The 18,560-nt window shown below is 34.0% G+C and overlaps 1 protein-coding gene across 7 annotated transcripts in view; it reads right to left on the reverse strand.

Moving 5' to 3' along the window:
• Positions 1–1,354: 1,354 nt before the first annotated feature.
• TMEM232 (transmembrane protein 232) overlaps positions 1,355–18,560 on the reverse strand; it is a 324,485-nt gene continuing 307,279 nt past the window's right edge. For 6 of the 7 annotated variants that reach the window (XM_055387542.2, XM_063706702.1, XM_055387538.2 and 3 more), the window contains 2 exons: positions 6,003–6,096; positions 1,355–1,992 (listed from right to left, as the gene is read on the reverse strand). In XM_055387542.2, coding sequence (XP_055243517.2) covers positions 1,645–1,992; positions 6,003–6,096 — 442 coding nt within the window. In that variant the 3' untranslated portion in view covers positions 1,355–1,644. The remainder of the gene's footprint in view (positions 1,993–6,002; positions 6,097–18,560) is intronic. The other variant, XM_055387541.2, reaches the window with a different exon arrangement.

An 18,560-nucleotide genomic window follows, 5' to 3' on the forward strand; every position in this document is an offset into this window, starting at 1 on the left:
AGGAGGCCTTAAGGACCATACCTCAGAATGCTAGAAAGTTTCAGAAATTGGAGATACCAGGTTTCTTTTACAAAGATGGTGCTGAAACAGCAGGATTTGTTGAAATTCTTGTAAGTAGCAGTTAGATCTCCAGAGTCCCCTTACTAAACCTGAGAGCTTAGTTGTTATATCTTGCTACAAACCAATAAAAAGATTACAAATTAGAAGGACGTTCAGAGTTTGGTAAGGCTCATGTCACTGATGGCTTTAATGAGAGAGAGGTTTGGATGGAAGGATGGGAGAAAATTGAAACCTTGATGGGTTTAGGGGTGAGTGATGAAGAGGGACTCAGGAGGAGATAGTGAATAGTTGATGGAACAAGATTTTGGAAGAGAGAAGATTTGGAGAAAAGGGACTAGCTGGTCTTCTATAGATTTTTTTTTTCTTTTCACAAGTGAAGAAAGCAAAGATGGAGGAAGGTATTTGGAAAGGTATATTGGGAGATATTTCTAGGAACTTGCATAGTCTCCGTTTGAGAACACAAGCATAAGATAAAAGGTTTAGAAAGAGAAACATAAGTTTGAATTAGCTATACAGGAAATCAAAACAGCAACCTACATGCAATATTTTTCTGCCATATGTTATTGTCATCTTAAACAAAGAATGATACTTAAATTCACATAATATAGGTCACAAACTTTGGCCCATGGATAAAACTTCTTAACTTGAAAATATGCTATTAAAAAATTAGTTGCCAACATTTGGTTACTTAGCTACTTTTATTTTGAAAAATAATCCCATTTAAAAGCTTCTTGAAAGGCTGGATGATTTTACAATACTGACATACATTTTGGAATGTAACCGAGTGATGGAAAATTTCTCTAGATGGGATAGGTATTCCTTAGCCGGCTTCACTAATTTATGTTACCTTTCTGACCTGGTAGTCATTTGAGTTTGACACCCCTGATAAAAGTCTCTGTCCCTTGAGTATCACCAAGTCACCTGTGTGAAATCGAGGTATGAGTATTATCTATATTTTTCAGTTTTCAGGAAAGGAATATAAGACATCACAAAAACTCTACCCTATTACTCTTACTCATAGGTTCAGAACTTCAGATGAAGTGAAGTTCCATTTCTAAAATAACTCCTATTTGTATGAATGTCTTCAGCAGTTGCTCCTGGACCTTCCAGGTTCATACGAATTCATTCTCATAAACTCACAGAACAGAGTAAAACCACCATCTCTCAGGAATGCCCTCTGGCATCTGTTAAAGATCAAGCCAATCAATCTAAGATGACCAGCCCTCCTAGATTCAAATCTCTGAAATAGGGTTTGTTTGGTTTGGTATAAATTGACTATAAAATGCCAATCAAATAAGATGCCATACTGTTTTTATTTGAATAATAGTAATTACAGGATTGTTAGCTTATGTTCATTCTGTTTTCAAGAAATAATTCTTATCTGGTGACTCATTAATTAATTTGTAATGGATTTCCATCAAACTGTTTGATGAATATCAATGTTCTGAGAATCAGTTATCAAGTATGCTGTACCATCATAAGATAAATGTCAACTGAGAAAAATACTAGATGTAGTCTTGGAAATTTTTGACTAGTGAAATCACTTCATTCAAGTGTGATTAAAAGTTGGTCATTAATTTAGAACTAAGAAATAACTATTAAACAGCTTGTATCAGGATAACAAATTCTTTCTAAACAATACCTCCATTTAATGACAAGAAAGTTCTCTTGCTTTGTAGCTATCTTGGTATTTTTCATCCTATGTATTTCTGCCATGTAGACCTCAATTTTGGGAGGTGGCATTTTCTTTTCTAATGAAATTACTTCCTTCCTGTAAGGAAGCTCATAGGGCTTGGTTTGCTTATGTAGTTTCTCTTCTCTTTTCCTCATAACTTCTTGAAAGTGATTTTTCTCTGCTAACTTTTTATCTTTAAGTTCTTGGGCCTTGCATATTGCATCTTCTTTTTCTCGGATCTTTAGCTCTTCCTGCCACTGTTACAGAGAGAAAACATCATTCACATGATTTTCCATGAAAAAATGCACATCAGTTTAGCTGCTCAAAATGCAGATTCTTATATCCAATTATCCTTTCAGGTTTTTTCCATGACATTCCTCAAAAATTTTATATCTACCACACTGGCAAAACACATGGGTCACCTATTAGAATGCATGTAAGTCCCACAAAAGAGAATTTCCTCAATATATTTAAAGACAAAAAAAGATTAAAAAGACGACATTATAGGTTTTGTATTTCCATATTCCAAATGGTTTTACGTTCTTCATCAATATTGGTATTTACATGACAGCATGGGTTATAAAATGAAGAACGAGATGAAAGCAAAACAGAAAGAAAAAATACAGAAAATACAAATTAAACAGAAAGGCAAAAACTCTAATACTATTCTCTATGAAGTTAAAAATGAAATTAATGGCCAGGTAAATGCATACTATGCAGAAGGCCAAAAAAAAAAAAACTCTAAAGAATTTATCTTAATTGGCCATAATAATTTTTTTCTTTTTCTTTTGCTTTCACTTAGTTTTTCACTTTATAACCCATGATGTCATGTAAATAGTAGTATATTGGAAGGCAAGAGCTGTAAGAATGAGTAACACGTAAGTAATGATAATCAATCAAACATCATCATGAAAAAAATATATATATAATTAGGAGGAACTTTTTTTCTCTTCTCATACATTTGATGAAGGAAATGATAAAAACAGATGGTGAACACTTTATGTTGGGTAAAACATTCGGGGCAGAATGACTCCTAGTATGAAATATTGGACATTCCTAAAGATACTGCCAATGCTGTCTTTTTGTCAGCCTCAGCTCATGCGTATACACAAATGATCAGTCTAAGATTATCAACCTATCAATTAATTTATAGATTACTATATATACCAGTACTGTGAATCACAAATAACATTTGTCATCTGGGATATTCAGATAATAAAAAGCAGAGCTAAACATCAGAGTCCATAGCATGTCACTCAGCTTTGACGAATGCATTAAAATTTTGTATAATGTTAATATACTCATATTAAACATTAAAAATAAAAGCATAATAATATCAAATCCATTATTTATTCCCAGTTGAGTTTTAACTACATAAGAAATTAACTGCACTTATCTTAAGGCTGTATTTATAAACAGTTATTTCTCATATGTTCGGTTTCTCAGGAACCAGTTTTGCATAAAATGTATGGGAAATTAAGGCAAAACCTCCAGAATAGTCAGGTACAGGCTGAAATTCATGCTATGGTTTAGTTTACAAGTTCTATGATAACTATGACACATTATTTTTCTCATATAATAAACTAATAATCTAGTTGTTTAAGAAAATTACCAATTTTATTAGCATAGAATTTATAGTTGGTATAATGACAGTATCTATAAACAAAGAGCACTAATCTATCCTGTATGAAATATTTCGATAGATCTCATTATTTTGTTTTTTAGGCTCAAACGCCTGTAATCCCAGCACTTTGGGAGGCTGAGGCGGGCGGATCACGAGGTCAGGAGATCGAGACCATCCTGGCTAACACGGTGAAACGCCGTCTCTACTAAACAAAATACAAAAAAAATTAGCCGGGCGTGGTGGTGGGTGCCTGTAGTCCCAGCTACTCGGGAGTCTGAGGCAGGAGAATGGCATGAACCCGGGAGGCAGAGCTTGCAGTGAGCCAAGGTCACACTACTGCACTCCAGCCTGGGCCACAGAGCGAGACTCCGTCTCAAAAAAAAAAAAAAAAAATTGTGAAAAATCAAAAGAGAATTAATTCTTAAGAACTGCCAGCAAATTAAAATTCTTGGTTTCCCAAACAGCATGTATAAAAGCATCAGTACATATAAAAGCAGCCAAGAAGGGGTATCATATCATCACTGTCCAGAAGACAGCTCTTCCCTCTTTCCCCCTTCTTAGAATTTGGAATGGCTGAAATTCACCATAACATCAAAATCCTTCTTTTCATTAGGCTTAGGAAAAAGCATACTTTCTTTTTGTCTCTGGTGACCATGACAACAGATCAAGTTGGGTAAATAATTGTATTTTTTGACTTTATATACCATTATTATTGTCTATTGTGGTAGCTAGGAGGAAGCAAAAAAATAGATATGTTTGAAATCTATGGGAAATGGAAGCACCATTTACTGCTTTATTCAACTTATTCACTCAGTGATTCAATGATCATGCTATGGAATACTAGCAATGTATAAGCTACCTTAATATCTCCTAAGCAATGAGGTATATTTTCTATTCCCTGCATATGATAACCCCTCAACAAAAGTCTGTTGGCTTAGAAGGAGAATTATATGTGTAGCTGAGGGGATGTGTTTTTGTTATTTGTCGATATTGCAGATCCCATCCTCTCACTTCTAATTCTGGTTAGGAATCATAAGCCAAGAACTTGAGCAGCTATGAAAAAGTGGAAGGGAAAGTAGATTTGGAGTAGGGAAATCTGTTTTTGGGCATAGACTCATTTACTTAAAACATTGAGCAAGTAACTGAATTGTAAGCAAGTTTGTTCTTATTTGTAAATGATTTATAGGGTTGTGAGGATTAAATTAACCACTGCAAGAGCATTTTGTAAAGCATAAAGTACAAAGCACTATTGCTACACCCATCTGAAAATAAGTGGTATATACATGAATACTGAAAAAAATATAATATTTAGAGACAATTCAATAAACCTTCCAAAATCAGTACTATGAATTACTAGTTTATTAGGCTAGCCACACATCAAACAATTTGGATCTATAAGTTTTCAAGCATATTTCTGAAAAAGATTTATTTATCCTTCTTTAGCTACAATATAAGCAGGTTCATGGCAGTGATTACTTGGATAGTGCTTACACCCTTGGAAAAAGGAAAAGATGATGGATGGTTGTTAGGAGCTATCTCTGTATCTCTGTCATTCATAATACTCTCCTCTGTTTCTTTAGCCCTAGACAGACCAGAATAGTTATTTATGCGTGTGTGTGTGTGTGTGTGTATGTGTATGTGTGTATGTGATGTTGGCAAATTGCTATCTCTTATAATCTCTTCTAGATAATTTAGTTGAAGTAATGAGTAGGAAAATATAGATGCTGAAATTTATAAACCATTTGAAATTTTTGAAGATGACCTGTACATATATTGGTTTAACAAAAACTTTATTAGTGAATAATAGAATATTGCAGCTCTCGTTTTGTCATTTCAAGGTATCAGTCAGTCTCCAAAGCCCAATACTTATAGCTGTTGCTAGAGTGGCTTAATTACTAGAGATGTGGTGAAAACTATTTAATGTGATCAGTAAATAAAATAACCTCTTCACAAGATTACTACTTAAAAGTAGTGTGAAAAAATTAATTGTTAATATAATTGCAATCTGAGAGATAATATCGAACTACTGGTGATAAAATTAAGTGCATTATATATGCTATATATTTTATTCAAACAAAAAACCAGAAAAGCATTTTCTGTCATATTTTAATTCTACTCTTTAAAAGAACGAGGCATAAAATGATGTGTATTTGGTAAGAAATTATCAACAAAATATAGCACAATGATTTAAAGTATCTTCTGTGAATAGCCTTGTATTGCCACTGCTTTTTAAACTCATACTAAGAACAAAGTGATTAACAGTCTTTCTGATCTGTCAAGGGTAAAGAACGGTCACTGAAAATTGAGCCAAAAGATTTTTGTTCTGTTATTAGAACTACACTGCAGAAGAAATCAGTGTTCAGTGTTCAATATAAGATTCTTGTCACAAGAAATCAGTACTGATTCAGAAAACAGGATTAGGTTAGTATTTTACAAATGACAGAAGGTCAAATTTTCTGCAACCCAATGAAGACACTGGTGTACAGATAACATAGTGAGATATAATTCAGTTTGGCAAACCAATCATGGCTCTACTTTTAAATTTCACATATTAAGGTTTCAGTCTCAGAACTACATTTTATCATTTAAAGTGCTTTTAAAGAACAAAGCTTTTGCTGCTAGTTAAAAAAAAATCAATCTTACGTGATGGTCAATGATTTTTGCCAACTCTTTATCTGCCTTGGTGAAGAAATCTGGATATGGAAACATGGGAATTTCTGATACAGAAGGATGTTCCCTTCAAAAGAGCACAATAACAAATCCAACATTAGGTATAGGTATTCCTATTCCCCAGAAATAGAAATGTAAGTCATGATTTGTTATTAAGCATTTTGATTCTTCATTGTTAACATAAAGTATTCGTGTAGACTATGGTATGTTAGCTTTTAGGTTTTGTAAGCCATCTTGGGTCACTGAAACTGATAATTTTGAGGGTAGGACATGACATATAGGATGATTAAAGTGCATATCCCCATACACAGCTCCACAACCCTGGAAGTTCTGGTGGAAGCCTAAGCCTAAGAATTTGTTCTAAGATATGCTGAAAAAAATGATGTGATTTCAATACATTTCCAAAGTCTTTGTATTACTAAGGGTGGAATTGTGGTAGAAAGATTAGCATAGTTCAGTGAAATTGTTGGCAGTACAAAGCTGGACCTCAAACTAAGGGAGACTTAGTGTTAAATTATCCACATAATTATTGTATTATTAAAGTCATTATGAAGAAATCGTGTGAATCCAGGAACACTTAAAGTAATACAGTGATAGAAGGTGGTTTTGAGAGTGGGAAAGTGGGGGTAAAGGAGAAAGTCTTAGGGAAGAGCCTAAAAAGAGGCAGCCAGTGAGAAATTTCCATATTCAAAAAAGTCTAGTCAATTTTTAAGACTGGAACTAATTTTTTTCTGGTTTCTGCCTTTCCCATTCCAGTGTACTCTACATTCTTGACACCCGACAGTCCCCTCATTTCATCAGGTTCTGTTTGTCTATTCTGCACTAAAGGCTTCTCAAATCTTCCCAATTACCTTCATCTCCACCATCACTTCCCTAGGCCAAGCCACCATAATCTCTCACCTGTATGAAGGCTTCATGTTCAGAATTCCCGCATCCATCATTCCTTACCCACTTTACTCTTGTCTCTATACAGTAGCCAGAATTGTTTTCAAAATACAAAGTAGATCATGTGAATCTCCTACATCAAACTGTTCATTATTCCTCCATTAGCTTTAAGATTAAGATTACATTTGTTAAGGAAGCCTGAAGTAAACTGTGCATTTGTTAAAGTGGTTTTGCCTGGTTTCTCCAGACTTATTTCTTTCCTTTACTTGCTTGGGTCTATGCATCCCTAATGCACAGGCTTTCTTGCAGTTGCTGGAATGTAGGTTGTTCCATCCCACTGTTGCTTGTTTTCACATGCTGTCATTTCTTTCTCTTATGCCTTTCTCTTTCTCCTTCTTCTAGCCCTGCTGCAGGGCCGGTTAATGCCTACTCACCCTTCAGCTCTCAGTTCAAGCCCATTACCATAGCTCTCAATCTACCATGGATATTTTCTTCCTTATACTTACTTCAAGTTGTAATTTTACATTTATTATGTCCCTGTGTGAGTTTTATGTTTTCCTGAGTAGAGTATTAGCTACATGATCATGGAGACTTTTGCCTGTTTGCTTACCATTGTTTCCTCAGTGCCCAACACAGTGCCACTAGATATTTAAGAATGTTTGTATGTTTGCTGAATGATTAAATGAATAAATGAGAACTATGATGCTTTAATACTCTTGATTTTCCAAGCCATCGATAAGAGTCTACCACACAACACTCTTGTGTTAGTGGAGTAGTATCCAGTATTGCAAATGGAGGGCAATCTCAGGAGACATGTTGAGAGTAGAGTTGACAGTAGGAGTTCAAAAGAAAACAATGGAAGTTACAGGCAACCAGGAAAAATGGAACCCTCTCCCAACTTAATTAATATTCAGAAACACTGTGTGGGAGAAAAGCACTGAGCTTCTTAATGCATGCAGAATAGGGCCTTTAGCCATTCTATTAAAGTACTGTATTACAGAAAAATATGATCCTAGAAAGCTGGGGACATGTAGAGGCTGACAATTGGTTTAACTAAATTCATTCAGTGAAATTTGGGCAGTTTGGATATTCAAAGAATTGTGCCAAATGCTATAAAAAGATAAATAAAACAGAATCTTAAAATCATTTTAAGGTTAAAAGTGTTCAAGCAAATTGCCTAAAATTTTTTCTTGAACAAGAAGTGTTTAGGTTTTAAAAAATGTAGGCAACATAATATCAAAAGACCTTTAACAGGGGAAAAACAAATGAATATGCTTATACATCTGTGATTTCTTAGTTACCTCAGTTGAATTTTGTGCTAGAAAATAAAAATTTATAGAGAACATAATGAAAGATAACACGAGAGAAGTAAACATTCAGGGATAGAAACAGAAAAAATATATAGTAAAATGTCTAAGCATATAGGCTCTCTACTTAGGCAAATCTCAAAGCAAATTCTGGTTTTACCACTTAGTGTTATTTAATCCCTCTGTTCTTCAGTTTCTTCATCCTTAATACTGAAAAATAATAGCACCTGCCTTATTGTTTTCACAAGGAATAAGAAGGAATTAGATATAAATCAAATCAAACATTAAACAAGTTTCAGCTGCAATATCTTTATCATCTTCATTGTCAAAAGAATTCAGAGGAAAAAGCCATGGTGTTTAGCTGTATTATCAATTGTAAGAAAAAGGAATGGAGGACTAGACAATTTTGTCGGCATTAAATGAGATGTACAATTTTGACATTTGAAGTTAAATGAACAGTAGAGAGAGACTTTTCAAGAAAGATGGTATACTAGTTTCCAAGGGCTACTTTAACAAATTACCACAAACTAGGAGGCTTAGATAAACAGAAATTCATTCTCTCATAGTTCTGGAGGAAAAAAAATTCTAAATCAAAGTGTTAGCAGTCTTGGATACTCCAGAAGCTTTGGGGAAAAATTTATTCCTTGCCGCTGTTAGCTTCTAGTGGCTGTTGGTTCTTTGGTATTCCTGGGCTTGTAGATACTTCACTCCTGTCTGTGTCTCTGTCTCCACGTGGCTTTTTCCTTCTGTGACTCTGGGTGTCTTCTACTGTTCTTTTTCATACAATGACATTTAATTTTTTGTTTTTTATTTTTTTGGGTACACAGTAGGTGTATATATTTATGGGGTATATGAGATGTTTTGATACACGCATGTAATGCATAATAATCACATCATAGAGAATGGGTTATACACACCCTGAAGCATTTATCCCTCATGTTATAAACAATCCAATTATACTTTTTTAGTTATTTTAAAATGTACAATTAAGCTATTGTTAAGTATAGTCACTCCATTGTGCTGTCAAATAGTAGGTCTTATTCATTCTTTTGATTTTTTGTACCATTAACCATTCCCCCAACCCCCTACTTTCCTTCCCAGCCCTGGTAACAATCCTACTCTCTATGTCCATGAGTTCAATTGTTTTGATAGCTTAAGGACATGTTTTATAAGGATACTGTCATTGAATTTAAGGTCCACAAAAGCAAGATAGCCTTAACATTCCCCTCAGTTTCCCTAAACTTTAGACAGCCCTCTGACCTCACTTTCCTTAGCACAATATTCACTTTAGAAAACTTTCAATTGTAAATTTTCTGTCTGCCCTTTTGAGATATAAATATTCTCCCATCCTCTTGGTAGTTTTATAACACAGGAATTTGTTTCTCAATGACCTGGAGCCATCTCTTTGAAAGATATCCTCAAGGAAGATAGCCACCATCTGCCCAGTCTCTGTGGGAGGTCTAGGAGCCTAACTTAGGTAAGTGACAACAGCAAACACATCAAATTGACCTAATCACATGAATCAACATACTTTCTAATGTGCTCCAGTATGTTTCCACTAGCTAACCACAGCACTTACATATCCTCCTGTCTTTTTTTTTTTTTCCCAGAAGAGTTGAGTTTAATTTCTCTCCTCCACTGCAATAGTCTTGAATAAACTCCTCTTTGGCTGTTTAATTTGTCCAGTACAACTTTTCTTTGACACATTATAATTCAGGATAATCTCATCTCGAGATTCTTACTTTAATCACATCTACAAAAACTCTCTCTCCAAAGAAGGTCATATTTATAGGTACAAGGGGTTAAGACTTAGTCATATCTTCTGGGGAAAACAAACTTGGTACAGATGACAAAACAGGAACAAAGACTCAGGAAAAGAAAATAACTCATTTCAGAAAATGTATGTAGACTGAGATGGCTGGGACTGAGACTACATTGAAGTGAAGAGGAGCTGACTATTCATGTATTCAAACATTTATTGCAAGGGGAAGTTGTTATTAGGAGTGGGAAAAAATAATAAGGAGAAAAAGCTTAGATTCTTCTCTCCAGAAACTTGAAGTTCACATGGGGGAATACATATAAACAGCCATTCACGGTATACTGGGAAAATGGCTGCAAAATATGTTTCTTTCGAGTAGAAAGGTGGGGAGCTGGGATCATTTAACTTAGTCTGAGAGTGGGTAAGAGAGATCTACCTGGATGGATTATGCAAGATTGTCCCAATAGGATGATGATTAGATTCGTGAAAAGATACATATAGGACATGTTCAGTTTCTTTAACAGTTCAAGGATGAGAAATGTGCAAAGATATTTACAAGAAAAGGGGGGATAATATATTTCTTTATGCAGAATTATGGTTTTTCAAGTCTCCAAAGCTCTCCTGAAGACATATTGGTAAAAAGTGAGTGTCCCGTTAGGCAGGAGATATTCTCCAGGAGCAGGAGACATGCATAGGTTTCAAGCCTCTTTATTCCTACATCTCACACCCTGACCTAAGATCTGGCTTGGAAGCATCAATTGAGCAGATAAAATATTGTTTTTATCTCAGGAAAACTAAAATAACCATTGGAATTATCCAATGAGGGGAAGATATTTTATCAATTAAACAAACCCTAGAACTCCATTCTTAACAATTGAATGACTTCCCCCCTTATCCCACTTTTTGAGGAAAATTGGGTACCATAGACTCATTGGTTGGTATGGCTTTTCTCAGTATATTTAGTCTCCTTTTTGAGATTCATCATAGATTAATGACCTCTCACTGATTTCAAACACAACTTGTTCTAATTAATTGTGTACATTGTTTGGAACCTTACCTTTTAATTATTTGGCTACCATAACCTTTTCTTTAGCTAACTTTCTTGTCTTAGTTCTATTGCAATTTCTTCTGATGAAGGCCTTACTTTCTGAAGGCAAGAAGTCCATGATATAGACACTGTCCATGGAGCCTTGATTTCTTTTAGAAGAGAATGATAGTAGAAACCTCAATCTGGAATATATGGTGGTATATTGGATGATTCCCCAAAACTTTTGGAGTTAAGAGGGATGATATCAGAAAAAAAAACTACTTAAATCATTCTATAGCATAAGAAAAATCATCTTATATCAAAATATCATAAGTTCATGTTACTTTTGATTAAATTAACTTTCTTTTTAACTTTCTTTAAGAGCTTATTGCTCAAAGTTTTCTCTCGTTTAATTAGCTTTGTGGTATTATACTAAAGAGGGTCAATCATATTATGTATTGAAGTTGCACCTACCATCTCCAATACTTAGAGGTTTCCTTTTTTTTTTTTTTGTTCTCAGAGCCCAAATAGGTTAATATTCAGATTGTCACCTTAATACTATCCCTGAAGCAATAATTACTTGAAAGGAAGATAAATTCCTTCCTCTCTTCAAGGTAAAGTTAAAATACATGCAGTTAGTTTCAAAAGAGCTACTATTTCAGATAGAATAACATAAAATCAGCAAACAATAGCAATAGAACTTAACAATACAGACAAATAAATGCCTTTGAGGGTTTCTAAAAATATGTTTTTGTTTTCCTCTAAAATTTCACTTAGTTTTTTTTCCATGGTCACTAGTGTCATAACCATCGATCATGGGAGTTTTTATGTTAAATTCTAATTTATTATAAACATTTGAATAAATACAATCTCAGTATTAAATAAAATTTTCAATAACCTTTAGGATTTGTTTGTCACTAAAGTGATAGCTTGCAGCAGATCAATGACCTGACAGATAACAATTGCTATGAGAGCCAAAGATTATTTTTAAAAATCTGTTTAAAAGCATTCACGATACATTAAGCAACAGGATTTGAAAGGCCAAAGTATCAGAGAGGAAGGACCTGGAGAAGTAAGTAATGAGCTGCAAAATATACTTCTCCTTAGAGCATTTATCCTTTTATTTTACGGATTGAAAAGTGAAAAATCCAGGCAGATAAATTTTGATCAGAACTTGAGAAGCCAGGAGAGTACTTGGCAATCTTACAGGGTTGACAAAGCAAAAAAGCGTTTAGAGCTGCCGAGGTAGCCAGGACTTGAAGGATCAAGCTCAAGAGAAGTGAGCACCACACACACCACTAAGTTTCCCCCCAAGAATGTTCTAAAGTATTAAACTGAGAAGGCTAAGAAGCCAAGCAAAGAAGTCACCAACAAGCAGAGTGGAATTTTTCAGAAACTTTACAGTTTCTGAAAATTTGGGGCTCAAATCTACAAAACTAGAGAGGCCTTGATGAACACCTCAGGCTCTCCATTGGGACTCCTGAAAATTTACACTCTGGCATTATGTTTGAATCACATGTAGATTTAACTTAAAAGTTAGATAATCCTGGAGTCAGTTCAGCTACTGGTTAGATGAAAATGCTCTGCCATCAATCAAGATGCATAGCAGAAGAAGGTGAACTGTCTTTCTGCTATACATAGTATGAACCAGGAGTCTTTGTCATTTTTAATACAAAAAATCCAGAATTCAATAAAAAATGATAAGGCATACTGGGCAAATCTCAAACACAGAAGGTTTATATTGGAGTTACAAATATGGACTTTAAAATAACCATGATAAATATATTTAAATAAATAAATAAATAGCCAGGTGAAGAATTTTGCTAGAAAACTGGAATCTATCTTAAAATTCACATATTACTTACAGAATTGACAAAAAAAGCAGTAAGTGAAATTAAGAAGTTGGTAGATGTATATAACAGCAGATTAGACATAGCAGAAAAGAAGATTGGTGAATTGGAAGATAGGGAAACAGAAATATCTAGGCTGAAGCAAGGGAAAAAACAGGCAGAATATATAGAAAAGAACAGACGTATATGAGAATGTTCCTAGCAGCATTGTTTGTATAATATAAAAAGAGAAATGAATCAAATATTTACCAATAGTTCAAGGGATAAATTTTGGTAGCTTTATAAAATGGAAATACTTGAAGTATTTAAAAACTTTAAATACTTGAGCTACAATAAGTGAAGTCTAGATGCAACCACATAGAATAGTTTGAACACAAAATTTTTTTTTATAGAAGTAGAGAGGTTGACATGCAGATACAAGCAATCCAGAGAACTCTTGTGAGATACTATATAAGGTCACCATCCCCATGGCAAATAGTCATCAGATTATCCAAAGTCAATAAGAAAGAATAATTTTTAAAGGTAGCTAGCAAAAAGGGTCATATTGCCTGTAAAGTGAAACCCATCAGACTAACAGGACACTTATTAGCAGAAGCCTTACAAACCAGAAGATATTGGGGGCCCACATTTAGCATTCTGAAAGAAAATAAATGCCAGTGAAGAATTTCAAATCCTGCCAAACCGAGCTTCATAAACGAAGGAGAATGAAGTTTTTCCCAAACATGCAGTTTCTAAGGGAATTCATCACATCCTAACTGGCCCTCCAAAAAATGCTTAAGAGAGCTCTAAACAAGGGAATGAAAGAAGAATACTTGTTCCCACAAAAGCACATGCAAGCACACAACCCACGGTCCCTACAAAGCAAGTACATAATCGAGACTACCACACAACTAGCTAACAACACTATGAAAGGAACAAAACCTAATATTTCAATATTAATCTTGAAGACAAATAGCCTAAATGCTCCACTTACAAGACATAAAGTTGCAAATTGGATTAAAAACAAAACAGACACATTCTTCTGCTGTCTTTAAGAGACAAACCCACCTCACACATAATGATATGCATGGGTTCAAAGTAAAGGGATGAATAAAGACCCACCACACTACTGGAAAACAAAAAGGAGGAAGAGCTACTATTCTTAAATCAGATAAAATTAACTTTAAACCAACAACAGTCAAAAATGACAAAAAAGCATGACATAATGATAAAGGGTTCAATTCAACAAGAAGACTTAACTATCCTAACTATATATGCACTCAATATTGGAGCACCCGGCTTTATAAAACACTTACTTCTAACCTTAAGAAAATACTTTGATAGCCACAAAATAATAGCGGTGTACTTAAACACCTCACTGATATAATTAGATAGTTCATCAAGGCAGAAAACTAAGAAATTATAAATTTAAATTTGATACTTGACCAATTGGACCTAATAGACAACTACAGATTACTCCACCCAAAAACCACAGAACAGACATGCTTCTGATCTGCATATGGAACATACTCTAAGACTGACCACATGCTCAATCATAAAGCAAGTCTCAATAGATTTTAAGCAAAATTATATCAAGCATCCTTCTTGGACCACAGTGGAATAAAAATATAAGTCAATACCAAGAAGAACTCTCAAAGCCATAGAAATACATTGAAACTAAACAACTTGCTCCTGAAGAACATTTGGGTAAACAATGAAATCAAAGTAGAAATAAAAAGTTCTTTGAAACAAATGAGAATAGAGGTACAACATACCAAAAACTCAGGGATGCATCAAAAGCAGGAAAGTTTATATTGCTAAATGCCTACATCAAGAAGATAGAAAAATCTCTAACTACCTAACCTCATACCTATAAGAACTAGAAACATAGGAACAAACTAAACCCAATTCTGTTTAGGATTTATGTTTTTCTGTTTAGGATTTATGTTTTAGGTTTTGAAGGATGTTCCTTTGATGCTTAGTTTGTTGAGAGATTTTTCATGAAGAGATGTTGGATTTTATCAAATGCATTTGCTGAATTTATTGTTCAATGGTTATGATCAAATCGTTTTTAAATTTAATTCTCTTTATGGATGAATCATATTTATTGACTTGCATATGTTGAACCATCTTAAATCCCAGGAATAAAGCCCACTTGATCATGGTGAATTAACATTTTGATGTGCTGCCGCATTTGGTTTGCTAGTATTTTGCTGAGGATTTTTCTATCTATGTTCATCAGGGATATTGGCCTGTAGTTTTCTTTTTCTGTGATGTCTTTGCCAGATTTTGGTATCAGGATGATACTAGTATTATAGAATGAGTTAAGGAGGTATCCTTCCTCCTTGATTTTTTGGAAAAGTTTAAAAAGAAACTAAAGTCAGAGCAGAAGAAAATAAAATAAATGAAAGCACAAGAAAAGAAATAACTAAAATCAGAGCAGAACTAAATGAAATTGAGACCCCCCCAAAAACATACAAAGAATAAATGAAAAAAAAAACTTGGTTCTTTGAAAGGATAAATAAGATTATTGATAGACTGCTAACTAGATTAAAAAAGAAAAGAGAGAAGATTCAAATAAGCAAAATCAGAAATGACAAAAGGTGACATTGCAACTGTTCCCACAGAAACACAAAAATGCTTAGAAACTACTGTGAACATCTCTATGCACAGAAACTAGATCTAGAGGAAATGAATAAGTTCCTAGAAAAAAACACAATCTCTCAAGATTAAGCCATGAATAAACATAAATCCTAAACAGACCATTAAAAAGTTGAATAAGTAATAATAATAATAAACCTACCAACCAAATAGCCCTGGACCAGATGGATTTACAGCCAAGTTCTACCAGATATACAAAGAAACTGGTACAAATGCCACTGAAACTATTCCAAAAAATCGAGAAGGAAGGACACCTCCCTAACTCATTCTATAATACTACTATCATCCTGATACCAAAATCTGGCAAAGAGAGAAAAAGAAAACTACAGACTAATATCTCTGATGAACATAGATAGAAAAATCCTCAGCAAAATACTAGCAAACCAAATGCGGCAGCACATCAAAATGTTAATTCGCCATGATCAAGTGGGCTTTATTCCTGGGATTTAAGATGGTTCAACATATGCAAGTCAATAAATGATTCATCACATAAAGAGAACGATTTGATCATAGCCATTCATCAATAAATTCAGCAAATGCATTTGATAAAATCCAACATCCCTTCATGAAAAATCTCTCAACAAACTAGGCATCAAAGGAACATCCCTCAAAACCCCCAGCCAACAACATACTGAATGGGCAAAATTGAAAGCATTATCACTAAGAAGTGGAACAAGACAAGAATGTCCACTCTCACCACTCCGATTCAACTGGAAGTCTTAGCCAGAGCAATCAGGTAAGAGAAAGAAATAAACATCATTTAAATAAGAAAAGAGAAAGTCAAATTATTTCTCTTCACTTATTGATATGACTCTTCATGTAGAAAACTTTTCTGATTTCACCAGAAGGCTCCTAGACCTATTAAACAACTTCAGGAAAGTCTCAGGATATAAAATCAATGCACAAAAATCAGTAGTGTTTACTTTAAGTTTTTTAATGTTTAAATGAAAAATTTAAACATTTAATGTTTAAATGTTACTTTCCTAATGTTTAAATTTTTATTTTTTGTGGGTATATACTAGGTATATATACCTATATGGTACATGAGATATTTTGGTACAGGCATGCAATATGTAATAATTACATCATGGAAAATGGATTATACATCCCCTCAAGCATTCCTTGGATTGTGTTATAAACAATTCAATTAATTATAATTAATTATAATTAATTATAAATTCAATCAATTATAAACAACTCAATTAAATAATTATTGAGTATATATCTCCTATTGTGCTATCAAGTACTAGGTATTATTCATTCTTTCTAATTTTTGTACCCATTAATCATTCCCACTCCCCTCCCGACTTCCCCTCTACCCTTCACTACCTCTGGTAAACATCCTTCTATTCTTTATCTCCATGGGTTCAATTGTTTTGATTTTTAGATCCCACAAATGAGTGAGAACATGTGATGTTTGTCTTTCTGTGCCTGGCTTATTTCACCTAACATGATGAACTCCAGTTTCATCCATGCTGTTGCAAATGACAGGATCTCATTCTTTCTTATGGCTGAATAGTACTCTATTGTGTATAAGAATGATATTTTCTTTATCCACTCATCTGTTGATGGACACTTGGGTTGCTTCTAAACCTTGGCTATTGTGAACAATGCTGCAACAAATATTGGAGTGTAGATAACTCTTCTATATATGGATTTCCTATTTCTTGAGTATATATCCAAAGTGAGATTGCTGGATCATGTGATAGCTTTACTTTTAGTTTTCAGAGGAAGCTCCATAGTGCTCTCCATAGTGGTTGTATTAATTTACATTCCTATCAAGGATCCTACAAGGGATCCCTTCTCTCCACATCCTCTCTAGCATTTGTTACTGCCTAATTTTTGGATAAAAGCCATTTTAACTGAAGTGAAGGGATATCTCATTGTAGTTTTGATTTGCATTTCTCTGATGATTAATGGTGTTGATCACCTTTTCATATGCCTGTTTGCTATTTGTATGTCCTCTTTTGAGAAATGTCTATTGAAATATTTTTTCCTATTTTAAATCAGATTATTGGAATTTTTCTATAGAGTTGTTTGAGGTCCTTGTTTATTGTGGTTATTAATGCCGTGCCACATGGTAGTTTGCAAATATTTTTTCTTATTCTGTGAGTTGTCTCTTCACTTTGTTGACTGCTTCATTTGCTGTGCAGAAGTTTTTAAACTTTTTTGATCCCATTTGTCCACATTTCCTTTGGTTGCCTGTGCTTGTGAAGTATCACTCAATAAATTTTTCCCTAGACCAATGTACTGGAGAGTTTCCTCAATGTTTTCTGTTAGTAATTTCATAGTTTGAGGTACTAGACTTAAGTCTTTAATCCATTTTGATTTGATTTTTGCATAAGGCAAGAGATAGGGATCAAGTTTCATTCTTTTGTATATGGATATCCAGTTTTCCCAGCACCATTTATTGAAGAGAGTGTCTTTTCCCCCAATGTATTCCTGGCATCTTTATTGAAAATGAATTCACTGTAGCTATGTGGATTTGTTTCTGGGCTCTCTACTCTGTTCCATTGGTCTGTTTGTTTTTATGACAGTACCGTGCTTTTTTGGTTACTATAGCTCTGTAGTATAATTTGAAGTCAGGTAATGTTATTCCTCGAGTTTTGTTCCTTTTGCTCAGGATGGCTTTGGCTATTCTGGGACTTTGTGATTCTATATAAACTTTAGAATTTTTTTTCATATTTCTGTGAAGAATGTCATTGGTGTACTCATAGCGATTGCATTGATCTGTAGACTGCTTTGGGTAGTATGGATGTTTTAACAATATTAATTCTTCCAATCCATGAACATGAAATATCTTTTCATTTTTTGTGTCTTTTTCAATTTCTTTCATCAGTGTTTTATAGTGTTCATTGCAGAGATCTTTTACTTCTTTGGTTAATTCCTACGTATTTAATTTTATTTGTAGCTATTATTAATGGGATTGCTTTATTGATATCTTTTTCAGATTGTTCATTGCTGGCATATAGAAATGCAGTATACCTATGTAACAAGCCTCCACATGTAATCTAAATCTGGATCTAAAACAAAATTATAGAAAAAAACATACAGTGTAATTTT

Source organism: Gorilla gorilla, chromosome 4 (assembly GCF_029281585.2).
Source record: "Gorilla gorilla gorilla isolate KB3781 chromosome 4, NHGRI_mGorGor1-v2.1_pri, whole genome shotgun sequence".
NCBI lineage: Eukaryota > Metazoa > Chordata > Mammalia > Primates > Hominidae > Gorilla > Gorilla gorilla.